The sequence below is a fragment of the Nerophis ophidion genome, linkage group LG08, assembly GCF_033978795.1.
Source record: "Nerophis ophidion isolate RoL-2023_Sa linkage group LG08, RoL_Noph_v1.0, whole genome shotgun sequence".
Lineage (NCBI taxonomy): Eukaryota > Metazoa > Chordata > Actinopteri > Syngnathiformes > Syngnathidae > Nerophis > Nerophis ophidion.
This window is the reverse complement of record NC_084618.1, coordinates 50,325,670-50,339,805: the sequence shown is the minus strand read 5'-3', so window position 1 is coordinate 50,339,805 and position 14,136 is coordinate 50,325,670. Positions and strand designations below refer to the sequence as shown.

At 40.0% G+C, this 14,136-nt stretch overlaps 1 protein-coding gene across 2 annotated transcripts in view; it reads right to left on the bottom strand.

Annotated features, from left to right (window-relative positions):
* Positions 1-14,136, bottom strand: part of itgb4 (integrin, beta 4) — a 68,922-nt gene that overhangs the window by 13,142 nt on the left and 41,644 nt on the right. The window contains exons 28-36 of one of the 2 annotated variants that reach the window (XM_061908799.1): positions 13,056-13,373; positions 12,813-12,985; positions 12,550-12,730; positions 12,333-12,470; positions 9,039-9,221; positions 8,831-8,959; positions 4,604-4,762; positions 4,360-4,533; positions 3,927-4,073 (exon numbers count right to left, since the gene is read on the bottom strand). In XM_061908799.1, coding sequence (XP_061764783.1) covers positions 3,927-4,073; positions 4,360-4,533; positions 4,604-4,762; positions 8,831-8,959; positions 9,039-9,221; positions 12,333-12,470; positions 12,550-12,730; positions 12,813-12,985; positions 13,056-13,373 — 1,602 coding nt within the window. The remainder of the gene's footprint in view (positions 1-3,926; positions 4,074-4,359; positions 4,534-4,603; positions 4,763-8,830; positions 8,960-9,038; positions 9,222-12,332; positions 12,471-12,549; positions 12,731-12,812; positions 12,986-13,055; positions 13,374-14,136) is intronic. The other variant, XM_061908800.1, reaches the window with a different exon arrangement.

Below are 14,136 nucleotides of genomic sequence, written 5' to 3'. Positions count from 1 at the left end.
CGAAACCAGGCAGGAATGTGAGGTGGGATGCATTTGTGAAAAAGTATTTCTCGACACATATGTCATTAGTAACGCCAGCAAAATCAAATGAGATCCAAAAAACATTAAATTCAATGTGGCAATCGTGTTTTTTGAAATATAATTGTAATGCTGAACTGCAGTGCATTGCAATTGTGTATTGGGACAAGTGGTGTCCACCAGATGGCACAGCTATTATTTCCTCTGATACAATAAAGGCCTGAGCTACTAAGATTAAAAAAAAACAACTGCTAAATATGGCGTGTGCAAACTATAACATTGTGTGTACTTTTAGTGGGCGTGTTGCAGGTGATCTACTAAGTGTTTTGTATATTGTACAGGATTGCTTATCATTTTTATTGGATAGTAGTCAGTCTATTTCAATTCTTATTTTTATCTTGTTTATCACCTATTGTGCGATTTATTTTTTATCCAATATTTGTTCCCACTACCGCACCTTAAATTTGAGTCCTTAATCTCATTATATGCAAATATAATGACAATAAACTCCATCCTATTCTATTCTTCTATCCATGAGGGACAAACGGTAGGAAATGGATGGATGGATAATAAATAATCAATAACAAGTATAAAAGTGGGGCAGAGCACTATGTTTACATTAGGATATTGCGTGTAGTACGCGGCTACACCATGAATTGATTAACGTGGACCCCGACTTAAACAACTTGAAAAACTTATTCGGTTGTTACCATTTAGTGGTCAATTGTACGGAATATGTACTGAACTGTGCAATCTACTAATAAAGGTTTCAATCAATCAATCAACACAAAAATTGAGCTGTTTGGCCACAATGCCCAGCAATATGTTTGGAGGAGAAAAGGTGAGACCTTTAATCCCAGCAACACCATTCCTACCGTCAAGCATGGTGGTGGTAGTATTATGCTCAGGGCCTGTTTTGATCCTAATAGAACTGGTCATCTGAACTGAACATCCCAAGAACACCATACCTACTGCTAAGGGGACAGGACGATTGATCCGTGTTAAGGAAAGAATGATTGGGGCCATGTATCGTGAGATTTTGAGCCAAAACCTCCTTCAATCTGTGAGAGCTTTGAATGGTTGACCAAATACTTATTTTCCACCATAATTTACAAATAAATTCCTACAATGTGAATTCCTGGATTTTTTTTCACATTCTGTCTCTCACAGTTGAAGTGTACCTATGATGAAAATTACAGACCTCTGTCACCATTTTAAGTGGGAGAACTTGCACAATCGGTGGCTGACTAAATACTTTTTTGCCCCACTGTATGTGCTCCAATTACTCTATCACAAAAAAATAAAAGTTGTAGAAATTTTTGGAAACTGAAGACAGCCATGGCATTATGTACTTTACAACTGTATATAAACTTTTGATTACGATTGTATATATATATATATGTCTATATATATCTGACCGAAATATGTAGGTTGTCGACACAAGCAAAAAAGATTCTCTCTGCATCGTCTGTTATATGGCGCTGATTCTAACTGCGGTAGTTATACACCCGTTGGCACATTTTAAAAGTGCTAAATATCGACGAAAAACAGTGCTCGCAAAACAATTCAATGCTTGATAAATCACTTTGGGAGCGCAAAATGATTATAATTGCAACTCCTTCCCTTTTATTATGTGTATTCTAATAATCAGCATATATTTGGCATATACATTAAGACGGACACGCTAAAATGGATTGCGCTCTCTATATTGCTCATTTAAGAGACGTAATCTTCCACGCACAAGATTCGTTGATCAGTTTGGCGGATGCTATCAAATATTGCACATGTTTTAATATACACAAACCTTTGGTGGATCAGGCCCTACATAATGAATAAATAGTATTTCAAATTTACAGCAGAGTGGGAATTCAATTGCAAAATTAATGTGCATAGATCAACCTCTCCTCTGACTAACCCTGTCTACCAAATCATTAAGCCCCAGTTGAGAGCTTTTTCTTTACATACAGTAGTAACAAGAACAAAAATGTTAACTTCTACATTATCGCTAAATAGCATTAATGACAAGAGCAACTTAACAATTGTCTAGTCGCACACCTTTACAAGACGCACAGAGCAGCTTATTGTTAAATGCAAAATAAGCTTTAAAATAAAAGCATGGCAATTTGGCTTCTACCAGAGCAACAAAGAAAATGCTATCCATGTAATTATATATTTACATTGTTCAAGAAGAAGAAGAAAGGTCTGCTCTTGTACGAAAGCGTTATAATCATTGTAGTCAAGGCAGTCAAGGACCGCAACAGCTCCGTTAGATAAGAAGAGTAAGATGGTAGGTACCTCAACTTAAGAGTGTTTTCAGATAGAGCTGTCTTGGGTAATTGTTATGCTTTATGTTGCAAGGAAATATTCGAGTTGTAAGCAGTCCCGCCATTAGTTGGCGTAGCAAATGTCACAGACAACCAACCAAAACATCTGATCTTACTTACTCGCATTAGCTTATAGAGATATACGGTATTCATTGAATTAAAGAAATAAATCATCAAAAACATGACCGAATGTGTCGTCGACTAGGAGAAGCACTATGAGTGTATCACTGCCAGTCTGCACCATACTGAAGCAAAATCAGTCAATAAGGCTAGCCAAGAATGTTAAAATGATATCTAAATGGCGGACATTAATCAAGCTGCTGATGGTGTGTTTAAGGAAAAAGCAGCTGCAAGGGGATATTGTAGAAGTTCACTCGCGAAGGTAAATGCTGTACTTTTTTAGTACATTATTACAAACAACTACTGTAGTTGTTATTAGTACGCTCTGTTGCATTGTTATTATGGAATATTTATTATCTAAAAGTCTGTTGTAAAAATGCATGTTACATTGTGCTGTTTTTTGGTGGGGCCATACACCATTAATTTCAGTTCATTTCAATGGGAGATTTTGATTTGAGATACAACTATTGAGAGTTAAGAGCTCCGCCACAGAAACAACTAAGCTCTTATGTTGAGGTACTACTGTGCATTAAATATCGAATGAAAACATCCATCCATCCATTTTCTACCGCTTGTCCCTTTTGGGGTCGCGAAAATACACAAATAGACGAAAACGATGGCAACAATCTTTCGCGAGTCCAGAAAGCCTTTAATACAGACCATCAGTTATGTCTCTGTCCAAATGCAATGGCTATTTTCAGTTATTTCGTCAACTGCTTATGTCAGCTGGTCCGAGGGGCGTCAACAGAAAAAATTGGTTCTTAAAATAGCAAGAGCTTGTGAGAGGTGAGATGTTAGAAACATCTCTCAGTATATCGATCCATCCATTTCCAACCGCTTATTCCCTTTTGGGGTCACGGGGGGCGCTGGTGCCTATCTCAGCTACAATCGGGCGGAAGGCGGGGTACACCCTGGACAAGTCGCCACCTCATCGCAGGGCCAACACAGACAGACAGACAACATTCACACTCACATTCACACACTAGGGCCAATTAAGTGTTGCCAATCAACCTATCCCCAGGTGCATGTCTTTGGAAGTGGGAGGAAGCTGGAGTACCCGGAGGGAACCCACGCAGTCACGGGGAGAACATGCAAACTCCACACAGAAAGATCCCGAGCCTGGGATTGTACCCAGAACTGCAGGACCTTCGTATTGTGAGGCAGACGCACTAACCCCTCTGCCACCGTGAAGCCCTCTGTCAGTATAACAAAGTGCAATTCCTACTAAAAATAAACACATATTTAGTTCCACAAATAGCTTCAATCAAAACCATCCCTCCATGTTCTACCGCCAACTAGTATCAACGTCTCAAGGCAGAATATTTAATGTCAATTTCTACATGTCCTATAATTCTTTAGGTGTACCTGATGATGTGGCCAGCACAGAACACAACTGTGTTGAACATACAAGAGGAGGGCAGAAAGTAAACACCAGCCTTCATGCTCACATGCTTCAATGCTTACCCAAGAGCACCCTGTCCAGATCATACAGGGCTTCGCGGACCTCCGAAGACTCGGTCCTGGCCCTCGGACCCTGAGACCGGCTGTAGCTGAACTGGCTCTGAAAGGTGCTCTGCGACCCAGGGAAGCCGTAAACACCTGATGGCACATCTGGCCGAAAAAGGAGGATGCAAGGATTGTAGAGAACATGAAAGTAGATAGCATAGTGTTGAAGCCAGGGGACAGTAAAAAAAAAAAAAAAAAAAAAAAAGAGAGAGAGAGAGAATGAGCGATAGTCAGCTCAGCGTTTGCAAAGTTTGTGCTTTTAAGCCCGCAGCCAACTGCACCGAGCCTGTTAACGTACATCCAAGCCATTGGCCTCATGCACTTGCACAGCTTTCCCAAACGTTCTTAAGATCTGCTTGGAATTCAACCAGAGCTGCCGGCTTAATCTTACCTAGGCCTGGAAACTTGCTGGATAAATCTCCCATGACAATCGAGTCTCGGATGTTTTCATCTGTGTAACCCCTGTTCTCTGAGCGCTTCCTCATGATGACGTCTGACGAGTACACGCCTCCCATTCCACCCATTCCACCCATTCCACCCATCATATCGGGTCTGCGAGGACTTCCTGAGGAGCAAACCTACCGGTTACAGACAAGCACAGACCTTGTACAGCGCATCACCGGTCTTCATTTTACCTGGTCCAGATATGTAGGTGGTGGTTCCCGGGGTATAGGCGTCGCCTCGGTAGTTGGAGCTCACCGTGGACATTGGGGAGGATGATGTCGACAGGTTGCGTACACCAGAGCCGCCTGGGAAAAGGAAGTTTGTGTCCCACTTTCCGTTTATCATATAATCTGTGAAACAGCAAGACAAGAGCCACAGTTGTCAGCAGAAAGATCAATAGATGCTAAACGCTTAGCATCCACGTATGTAAATGACAATGAGTCAGTCTTTGTAATTTTCTGAGCGGAAACCAGCAACATCAAAGTTTTAGTCTTGCTTGCTTAGTTGCTAGCGTCATTTATTGAACCACAGTTGTCAACCTGCAGTCCACATGTATCTCTTATATTTGACAGCCATCTACTTATCATTACACCATGTATCAAATAAAATTTGTTCGAAGTCAGTAACCACAACCGGAATTAATACATAGATACAGTGCACTGTTATGAGGCGCACTGTCCATTTTTAGAAAATGAAATAATTTTAAGTGCACCTTATAGTCCGAATAATATAGTACATCTAATTATGCTGACACTTTAAGTGACTAAAAATGTGTGAGCAAAATGCCTGTTTAAAGGCCTACTGAAACCCACTACTACCCACCACGCAGTCTGATAGTTTATATATCAATGATGAAATATTAACATTGCAACACATGCCAATACGGCCGGTTTAGTTTACTAAATTACAATTTTAAATTTCCCGCCGAGTTTCTTGTTGAAAACGGAATGATGACACGTGCGTGTGACGTCCCGGGTTGCAGGGGACATATTAGCGCAGCACCATTTGCGGCTAAAAGTTGTCTCTTTTCATGGCGCAATTACACAGTATTCTGGACATCTGAGTTGCTGAATCTTTTGAAATTTGTTCAATTAATAATGGAGAAGTCAAAGTAGAAAGATGGAGGTGGGACGCTTTAGCTTTTAGCCACACAAACACTGTGTTTCCTTGTTTAAAATTCCCGGAGGTAAAGCTTTACTATGGATCAGAGCAGTCAAGTGAACAAGGTTCACGACCACTTGTCAACCGGCAGGTTTTGGTGAGAAAATTGTGGTAAAAAGTCGCCTGTTACCAGAGATCAGCTGAGCTTGCGCCGCCCATGCAGCTGCCGTCGACTTCCCTCAGAGACTGGCGTCCAGACACCCGTGGACAAACCCTTCCGACTATCAGGTACTATTTAATCTCACTAAAACACTAGCAACACAATAAAAAGATAAGGGATTTCCCAGAATTATCCTAGTAAATGTGTCTAAAAACATCCCAATGCAATCGCCTTTTTTTTTTAAACTTTATTTATTTATTTATTTATTTTTTAGTCCTTCTCTATCAATATCATCATCCACAAATCTTTCATCCTCGCTCAAATTAATGTGGAAATTGTCGTTTTCTTGGTCCGAATAGCTATTGCTGCTGGAGGCTCCCATTAAAAACAATGTGAGGACGTGAGGAGCCCTCACCCTTGTGACGTTATCGTCTGCGACTTCTGGTAGAGGCAAAGCTTTTTTATTAGCGACCAAAAGTTGCGAACTTTATCGTGGATGTTCTCTACTAAATCCTATCAGCAAAAATATGGCAAATGATCAGGTATGACACATAGAATGGACCTGCTATCCCCGTTTAAATACGAAAATCTCATTTCAGTAGGCCTTTAAAGGTTTAATTTGTCAAAAATACAGTTTTTTAAAATTACATTTTTTAAAATTCAGTGCCAAAATATTTGTGACCCGTGTCAAGTGAAAACAAACTGGACACCTCTTGGGCTGGTTCTGAGAAAGGATCGAAGCAACACATATTTTTGCATTGAATTTTTTTCAGTTATGACTGGAAAGTGGTGTGGATTATGTAGACGCTGCTTGGAGAAACACCTTCTCTAACATCAAGCCGGGAAGACCCAGTGGCCTGTGAACCACCACTAGCTGCTTTGCAGCGGATTCGCAGTAGTCGTGCTTGCTTGAGGACCAGGCCAAAGGCTAGACCCTGGCTCCATACCCTTGACCATTTTTCATTAGTGGTGATACCTACTGTATACTTTTGATCATTTCAACTGGATTGTGCTTTGACGCATTTAGCTAGTTAACTTCCTTCGTCAATAGTGAATAATGGCAACTAAAGAGAGACGAGGAGGGTTTTGGAACTGAATCTAATCTAATAATTACAACACTGACTACTATTGCAAATGTGATATGAAATTTTAGGGGAATGTCAACATAAAGCAAGAAGGACGATTTGAAGGGGGAGGAGCGAGTGTCAAAAATGGAGGTTTTTATGGGTTTCTCCATTATTTCCCCATTTGCGAAGGTCTTGGAACGTGACTCTCATGGAAAGCAGAAATTTATTGTATTCCAGAATACCTGTCTGACAATCTCAATTCAATATGCAGATTTTTTTGTTTTGTTGATAATACACTACTTTGATAAAGCTTGTGCATTTTATTTCATTAGACTTCAATGTTTTACAGGCCAAAGACCCCTAAACTTACTTACATAACATGTATACATTTGTGTTTTAAATTCAAATACTCCCAAAGGTACCTTGTTAAACTGGGGTTTCTAAGGTGGAGGGTTGGCTTATCTCTTTTATGCTTTTGTTTATTTTTGTCATGTTACATTTTCTGATCCTAATAAAGTAGTTGCTATGAGAATAAACTCTCAGCCAATCGCAGGGAACCTGACAGAGCCTTGTGATTGGCATAGCAGTGATAGGGGCGGGTCATACTTGCTGGGGGCGGGGATATAAGAATAAACTGGGGCTATACTTAAAAGAGCTCTTCTGTGTTGCTAAAAGTCTGCACTTATGTGTTCTTTACCGTGTGTTGGATCAATAGTCCTTTATATTTTAAATACATTCACAACTGTGGAAACATTGCAGAGGGAATATTGAAAAAACATGTTTTTAAAGTCTAATCAACAAAAAATTTAAAAAGACTGTCATCAATGAAAATTTAAAGACCCCCTGTTGAATACCACTGTATTTTTGGAATGAACATTTGAAATAATTCAGATCTATTCCGAGGGTTACAGTATTATGAGCATATGGTCCTATCATTTCAAGTAAAATACTTGGAAAAAATGGTATTAAAACTGTCACATAATGTTCTTGTTTAACATCCATGATGGTTAGTTTGTTATAAAAAAAAACATTTTTTTCTGGTGAAAATACACTTTAAAACTACAACAAAGCTGCATGGGGTTTCATAGAACTGAAATTGCTAATTCACAAAAAATAAAATGTAAAAAGTCAAGAAAGAGTGACAGCAAATCACACATTAGTTGCAAAAAATGCGTAGTGGAGAAAAATGTTCCAGCAAGTAAACCAGTTCTATGAGATGTTTTGTGTATTTGATCGTTGCAAAAAAAGGTGTTGTTGTTGTTGAAAATGATCTGCATACACTCCTATGTGTTATCAGGTCTCCATTACAGCACACACACTAATTTTACAGTATGTACACTTAGAAGCTGCCGCAAGACCACTACCTTCCCATTGGGACGTGAGAGGAGAGCAGGGGCAGGTTATAGGGGTTCGGCCTCTGATCATCAACTAACAGTGTTGCAGCCAATGCCAGTGCTCCTCTCTCAGCACTAGCCAGCTTGGTAGCCATGGATCAGAAAGTGACGCTCAAACGAAGGGATTATGCAAAATCTCAGCTCGGATCAGTAAGGGTAGAGGGACATTTTGGCTTGTTGGCTGCCTGTTGCTGCTCAGATGGAGTGCTCTTCACCTGGCACGGCTGTTTGAGCGAAGCTCGGGAGACGGGCCTCATCTGTGCTCGCCTCTGTGTCTGTGCTCTGCCGACTGTAGGGGAAGACGTCCACTTGCATTTTCCATGACACCTTTCGGAGATCCAGGTTGGACCCCACCATCTTGACATAATTCCAGCCTTGCAAATTAGGGGTGGGGAGAAGCAAGCCAGTGGAAGATGGTAGGCACAAACGTTCAGTCGTTTGTGGCACTAATTTGTGTTAAAACACTTACAATTATATTGTGGCTATGAGTGTTGGGCTTTTGCAAATAAGTGGTGACGCGTTACAATGTGATAACACATTATTATGCATAATCCATCATGGACCACGGTGATGACACCAGAGGACATACTACATACTTATTTAGTCGATCACACATCTACTGGCCATATTCCTCTGTACAGAGCAACACAAAGACACCAAATAGTTTGTTTATATGGTTTGAGCTCGAATACCCACCTTCACCAGAGACGCTGGGTGTCTTGGAGCCTGCGGGAGACTTCAGCACCTCGTTGCTGTACATCAAATAGCTGTCATATTCATCTCCCGCCTCTGCATCAACGATGGGGACGTCGGGAATAATGGGGACTAGAAAAACGGCATAAATTAGTCGAATTTTGGAACATAACCAAAAAAAAAGGTTGAATTGTGTCAGGTTGTGACTCACTGGACAGAGGTCTCACAGGTTGCGATGCTAAGTTAATGGTAGCGTCTCTGAAGGGGCCCCAGCCGACACTGTTCTTGGCACGGACCTTGTACTGATAGGTTTGGGCACTCACAAGATTCTCAATCAAGAGCATTCGCTTCTTTGGGTTGTCAATCTTCACTTTCTTAGCTGCACCCACTTGTTCTATGAAGAGAGGATTGAGATAGGCCATTAAGACAAAACAACTAAAGACACTACAGTATGCGGACAAAAGTATTGGGACACCTAACAGAACTATTAATTATATTTTTTTGCATTCAGCTTCTACTCTTTTTGAAGTGGATTTCTTCTGAAATAAGGCCTTTTTTCCACTGCATGAACCTTTACAAGAACTTTTTCATTCACCAAGGTAAATAAACTATTCCCACCAAAAACTACCCAGGTAGGTTAAATTCTTCATAAACTATTTTTAATTCCTACTAGCAAGGTGGGACTTTTGGAAGTTCTCTGGGAACCTTAACGGGGAGGGCTGTGCTGTCGACCACTGGTTGGTTGAACACAGCTGGGGATGTACAACAGGGGTCAGCAACGTTTACCACTCAAAGAGCCATTCTGACCCGTTTCACAAAATAAAGAAATCAATGGGAGCCACACAACTCTTTTGAAATTTCATAATGAAATAACACAACATAAAGAGGTTTTTTTTGCTTTGTGCTATGTATAAACCAGGGGTCTCAGACACGCGGTCCGCACCTTAAATGAAAATTTAATGTGTAGTGCGGCCAGCGAGTTTTATATATATGCTGCTTGACAGCATCTCACCTGCCAACCCTCCCAAATTTTCCGGGAGACTCCCGAATTTCAGAGTAATTACTTTCTCGAATGTACGCTGGTGTTCACCCAATGAACAACAATACGGGCATACAATGATGCCTCTAGCGCCCTCTACAGTTTGTACAAGCAGCTTGCCAGCTTAGAGTAATGTTAAATGAGGCTTCTACAGACACACGTAGGTGACTGCAAGGCATACACTAATTCAACAGCCATACAGGTCACACTGAGAGTGGCCGTTTAAACACCTTTAACACTCTTACTAATATGCGCCACACTGTGAACCCACACCAAACAAGAATGACAAATACATTTCGGGATAACATCCGCACTGTAACACAACATAAACACAACAGAACAAATACCCAGAATCCCATGCATCCCAAACTCTTCCGAGCTACATTATACACCCCCGCTACCACCAACATAAAAAAAAAATCCATCTGTCTTCATGTCTTTCGTAATGATTGTGAATGACAGGCAACATTTTAAAAAAAGTGCAGATCCCCTTTAAATAATCGCTATGAACACAATATTTTGACACCCATAACTGTAATACTATTTCTCCTCTACAGGTAGATTTGGGGCCTGATTTACTCAGATCCAAATATCACGTGCTAGACAGCATGTGCAAAAAATTAAATATTGCATGTGATCTACTAAGACTGCGTGCAATTAAAAAGCAGTGCAGACCGCCTTATTTAAATGAGGATTTTGCATGAATGCGTGGCTTTTACCACAGCGACGATCAATTTCTGAACATTCATGTCATCGTGCTCTTATCTGTGTGCGATGTGTTGAACCTATAGCACTCAAATGTGAACTGTATTACATTTTCTAAATCGCAATCTTGAAAAAATAAATATACAGTATATACACTGACACTTAATTCTGTGTGCGAGTCTGTAGATCACATCACTAGCACATTCATGCTCCTGGAATGATTCAAACGCAAGAAAATGCGCAACGTATTTTAATGTTGGACATATATTATAGTAATATATTTCCTACATTAAAAACAAAGCAAAACATTAAAACAAAAAAAACCCTTTGGCATACACCAAAACGCATTAATTAAATTAATCTTAATCAGCATTCACACAATTACTTGTGATCTGACACTATATAGAAAATAGAAGTAAACTAAAACTAACCTAACCATGTTGGGTCTGCTAATATGGTAAATTAAAAACCTTGTTTTTGAAACCAATGAACCACAAAAATATCTAATTCAAGGCCCAAAGGTAATATCCATCCATCCCCTTTGGGATCGCGGGTGGCGCTGGTGCCTATCTCAGCTACAATCGGGCGGAAGGCGGTGTACACCCTAGACAAGTTGCCACCTCATCACAGGGCCAACACAGATGGACAGACAACATTCACACTGACATTCACACACTAGGACCAATTTAACGTTGCCAATCAACCTAACCCCAAGTGCATGTCTTTGGAAGTGGGAGGAAGCCGGAGTACCCGGAGGGAACCCACGCATTCACGGGGAGAACATGCAAACTCCACACAGAAAGATCCCGAGGCCGGGATTGAACCCCAGACTACTCAGGACCTTCGTATTGTGAGGCAGACGCACTAACCCCTCTGCCACCATGAAGCCCGCGTGGTAATAATATGTGTTAATATAGTAAGTTATGTATTTTCTTAACACAAGTATTTTTTTTTCCATTTTCACATATGTATGGCATGAAATTGCATACCTTTTAAACTTTAATTGTATCCAACATTGCAACAAATATTATATTATCATACTTTCCAAACATTTTTTAGTCAAAATAAAAATAAATACTTAAATATCTGCTTTACTTATGATTTCAGATTAAAATTAATTCTGTAAAATTGTATTTTATTGTAACACTTGAGGTGACTTTTGCACTATATTACTGTAAATTGAAAAGACTCACACTGCTTTTTTAAAATAAAACTGAGCTGCCAGTTTTTTACCGTAAAATCTACACTTGTTGTTTTTACAGTGTATCACTGTAAATGGAAAAACAGTACAACATTTTTTGGGGAGGTAAAAAAAAAATCTTGGCTGTTCAGTTGCCAGAATTCAAAAACAGTGCTACTGTTTGTCCATGTTGTAAAAAACACTGTACATTTTACAGTAAAAATCTGGCGAATAAGATGAATTTTTTTCCCCGTACTGGTTTTCAATTTATTACAATGTGTTGTAAAAAGGAAACACTGCATATTTTACAGTACAGTTTTGGTGACAAAGTAGCCAGGTTTTTTTACTTTACATAAAAAATATATTCTAACCATATGCATAGGCAAATTCATATATTATTCACTATTACAAGCGTCCCTCTGATGGCAGCTATAACTGGGATGTGGCTCTCAATGAAGCTGAAACAAGTTTGACACGCCTGCAATAAACTGTAGAATTTGGCCCCAAAAAATACCTCAGCCCGAAGGCTTTAATCCATAAAATGTACTCGCAGTGCATGTTTCTTAAGGTAGTTCTCTTACTTTGCTCATCATCGATGGGGGTGTAGATGACCTCGTAAGCCGTGATGTTACCATTTGTCTCTGCAGGCTCAGCCCAACTGAGCTGCGTGACGGTTGGGCTGATTACATTGAAGGCCAGACGACCCGGTTCCCCCGGCACTGCAGGACGACACAAATTAGCCCACAGACGCTACAATAACACCCCTAAATCCCAAAGAGTTGAGTGAACATTTGTTACCATCTTCCAGAGTCTGACAGGTAACAATGTCTGTGTCATTGCCATCCCCCATTGCATTGTAGGCAGACACTCGCATCTCATAGTCACAGTAGGGATACAGGTTGGTCAGATCCGCTTGAGGAGTCTTTACATCAATAACCTGGGCATTTTTCTCTGGGTCACCGTAGATCCAATATTTCACCTAAAATATGAAAACCAACACATTTCAGACAAAAACATTCAAATTAAGGGTTAAAGCTTGACTTGTGTTCATTTTGTTGCACCTTGTACCCCATGGGGTTACCAGGTGGTGGGTCCCAGTTAAGACGGATGCTTCTTGGTCCAATTGCTTTGGCCCTTGGGTTTGATGGAGCATGAAGGCGGCCACCGGGCAAGGTATTGATTGGATTTGAAAAGCCTGATTGTTGCGTCTTGGACATCTCAGGAGACTTTGGACCTGCAGGAAGTAAAGAACCGTTCATACACATTTGAACTGTAAAACAAGACCAATTCCAGCTGGACCGTACCTCCTTCTACGACGTTGACAATTGTGGTCTTCCTCTCTCCAATACTGCCATTACTACTTGGGTCAAACAGCTCCAACTGGAAGGTCTCTTGTTGAACCGGAGCAGGGTGAGCTCTTGGGTCGATTACTATGTTCTTCTCTGTTTCTCCGGGACTGAACTTCAGTGGGCCGGATAGTTCAAAGCGTTGGGCTTTCTTGGTGCGCCATTTAACTGTGGCAAGGCTGTCTGGGTTGCGAGTGCGGACCACAGGGATAGTGTAGGTTGGGTCAGACGTAGTGAAGTTCTGGGTGCCTCTCTTGAACATCATCACACTGGGCTCTGATTTATAGCAAGAAGACAAGGGAAAATAAGGAATAAGGATAGGAAAGTGAGTAATGTAAAAACAATATAATGTTTTTCATTCAATTGCCGCCTGGGCGCTAATTAATTTAAAACCTCCTCTTACTCCAGCGCTTATCAAAGGCATACGGTAAAAGTAAGCATGCGCTCATTATTTTAAAACCTCTTCTCACTCCGGCACTTAACAAAGGCCTGCAGTAAAATTTAAGTGTGATGTAAGCTTGCACCTTAAATCCTACTGAATAGCTCTTAATCTTCTTCCCTTTATGCGATTTCAAATTACCGGTATTGAAATAAGCCTCCTCCATTTTCAAAATGATGACAGGGGACATCACGAGTTTGACCAGGCAGTAATATTAAGCATGCGCTAATTATTTTTCGAAGCGAGTTTGACCCGGCAGTAATTCAAGGCAGGCGCATACTATATGCCCTGCGGCAATTCAAGGAAATACAGTATACCGAAAAAAAATTAAATAATAACAATTAAAACATTACAATTTAAGTGTAAATCTAAATTATATAAATAATAATAAATATAAATAATTAGATGAAATTATGAAATATGTGTATATGAAAATGTAAAAAAATACATTTAGATAAGAATATTTAAATACAAATGTGAAATTAAAATATAGATAATTAGATAAAGCAATAAATTATATGTATAACAAAAAATACAAGTACAAATTTGAACACAAATAACATTTAAATTAAGAAGTACAATAAAAAAATACAAGGCTTC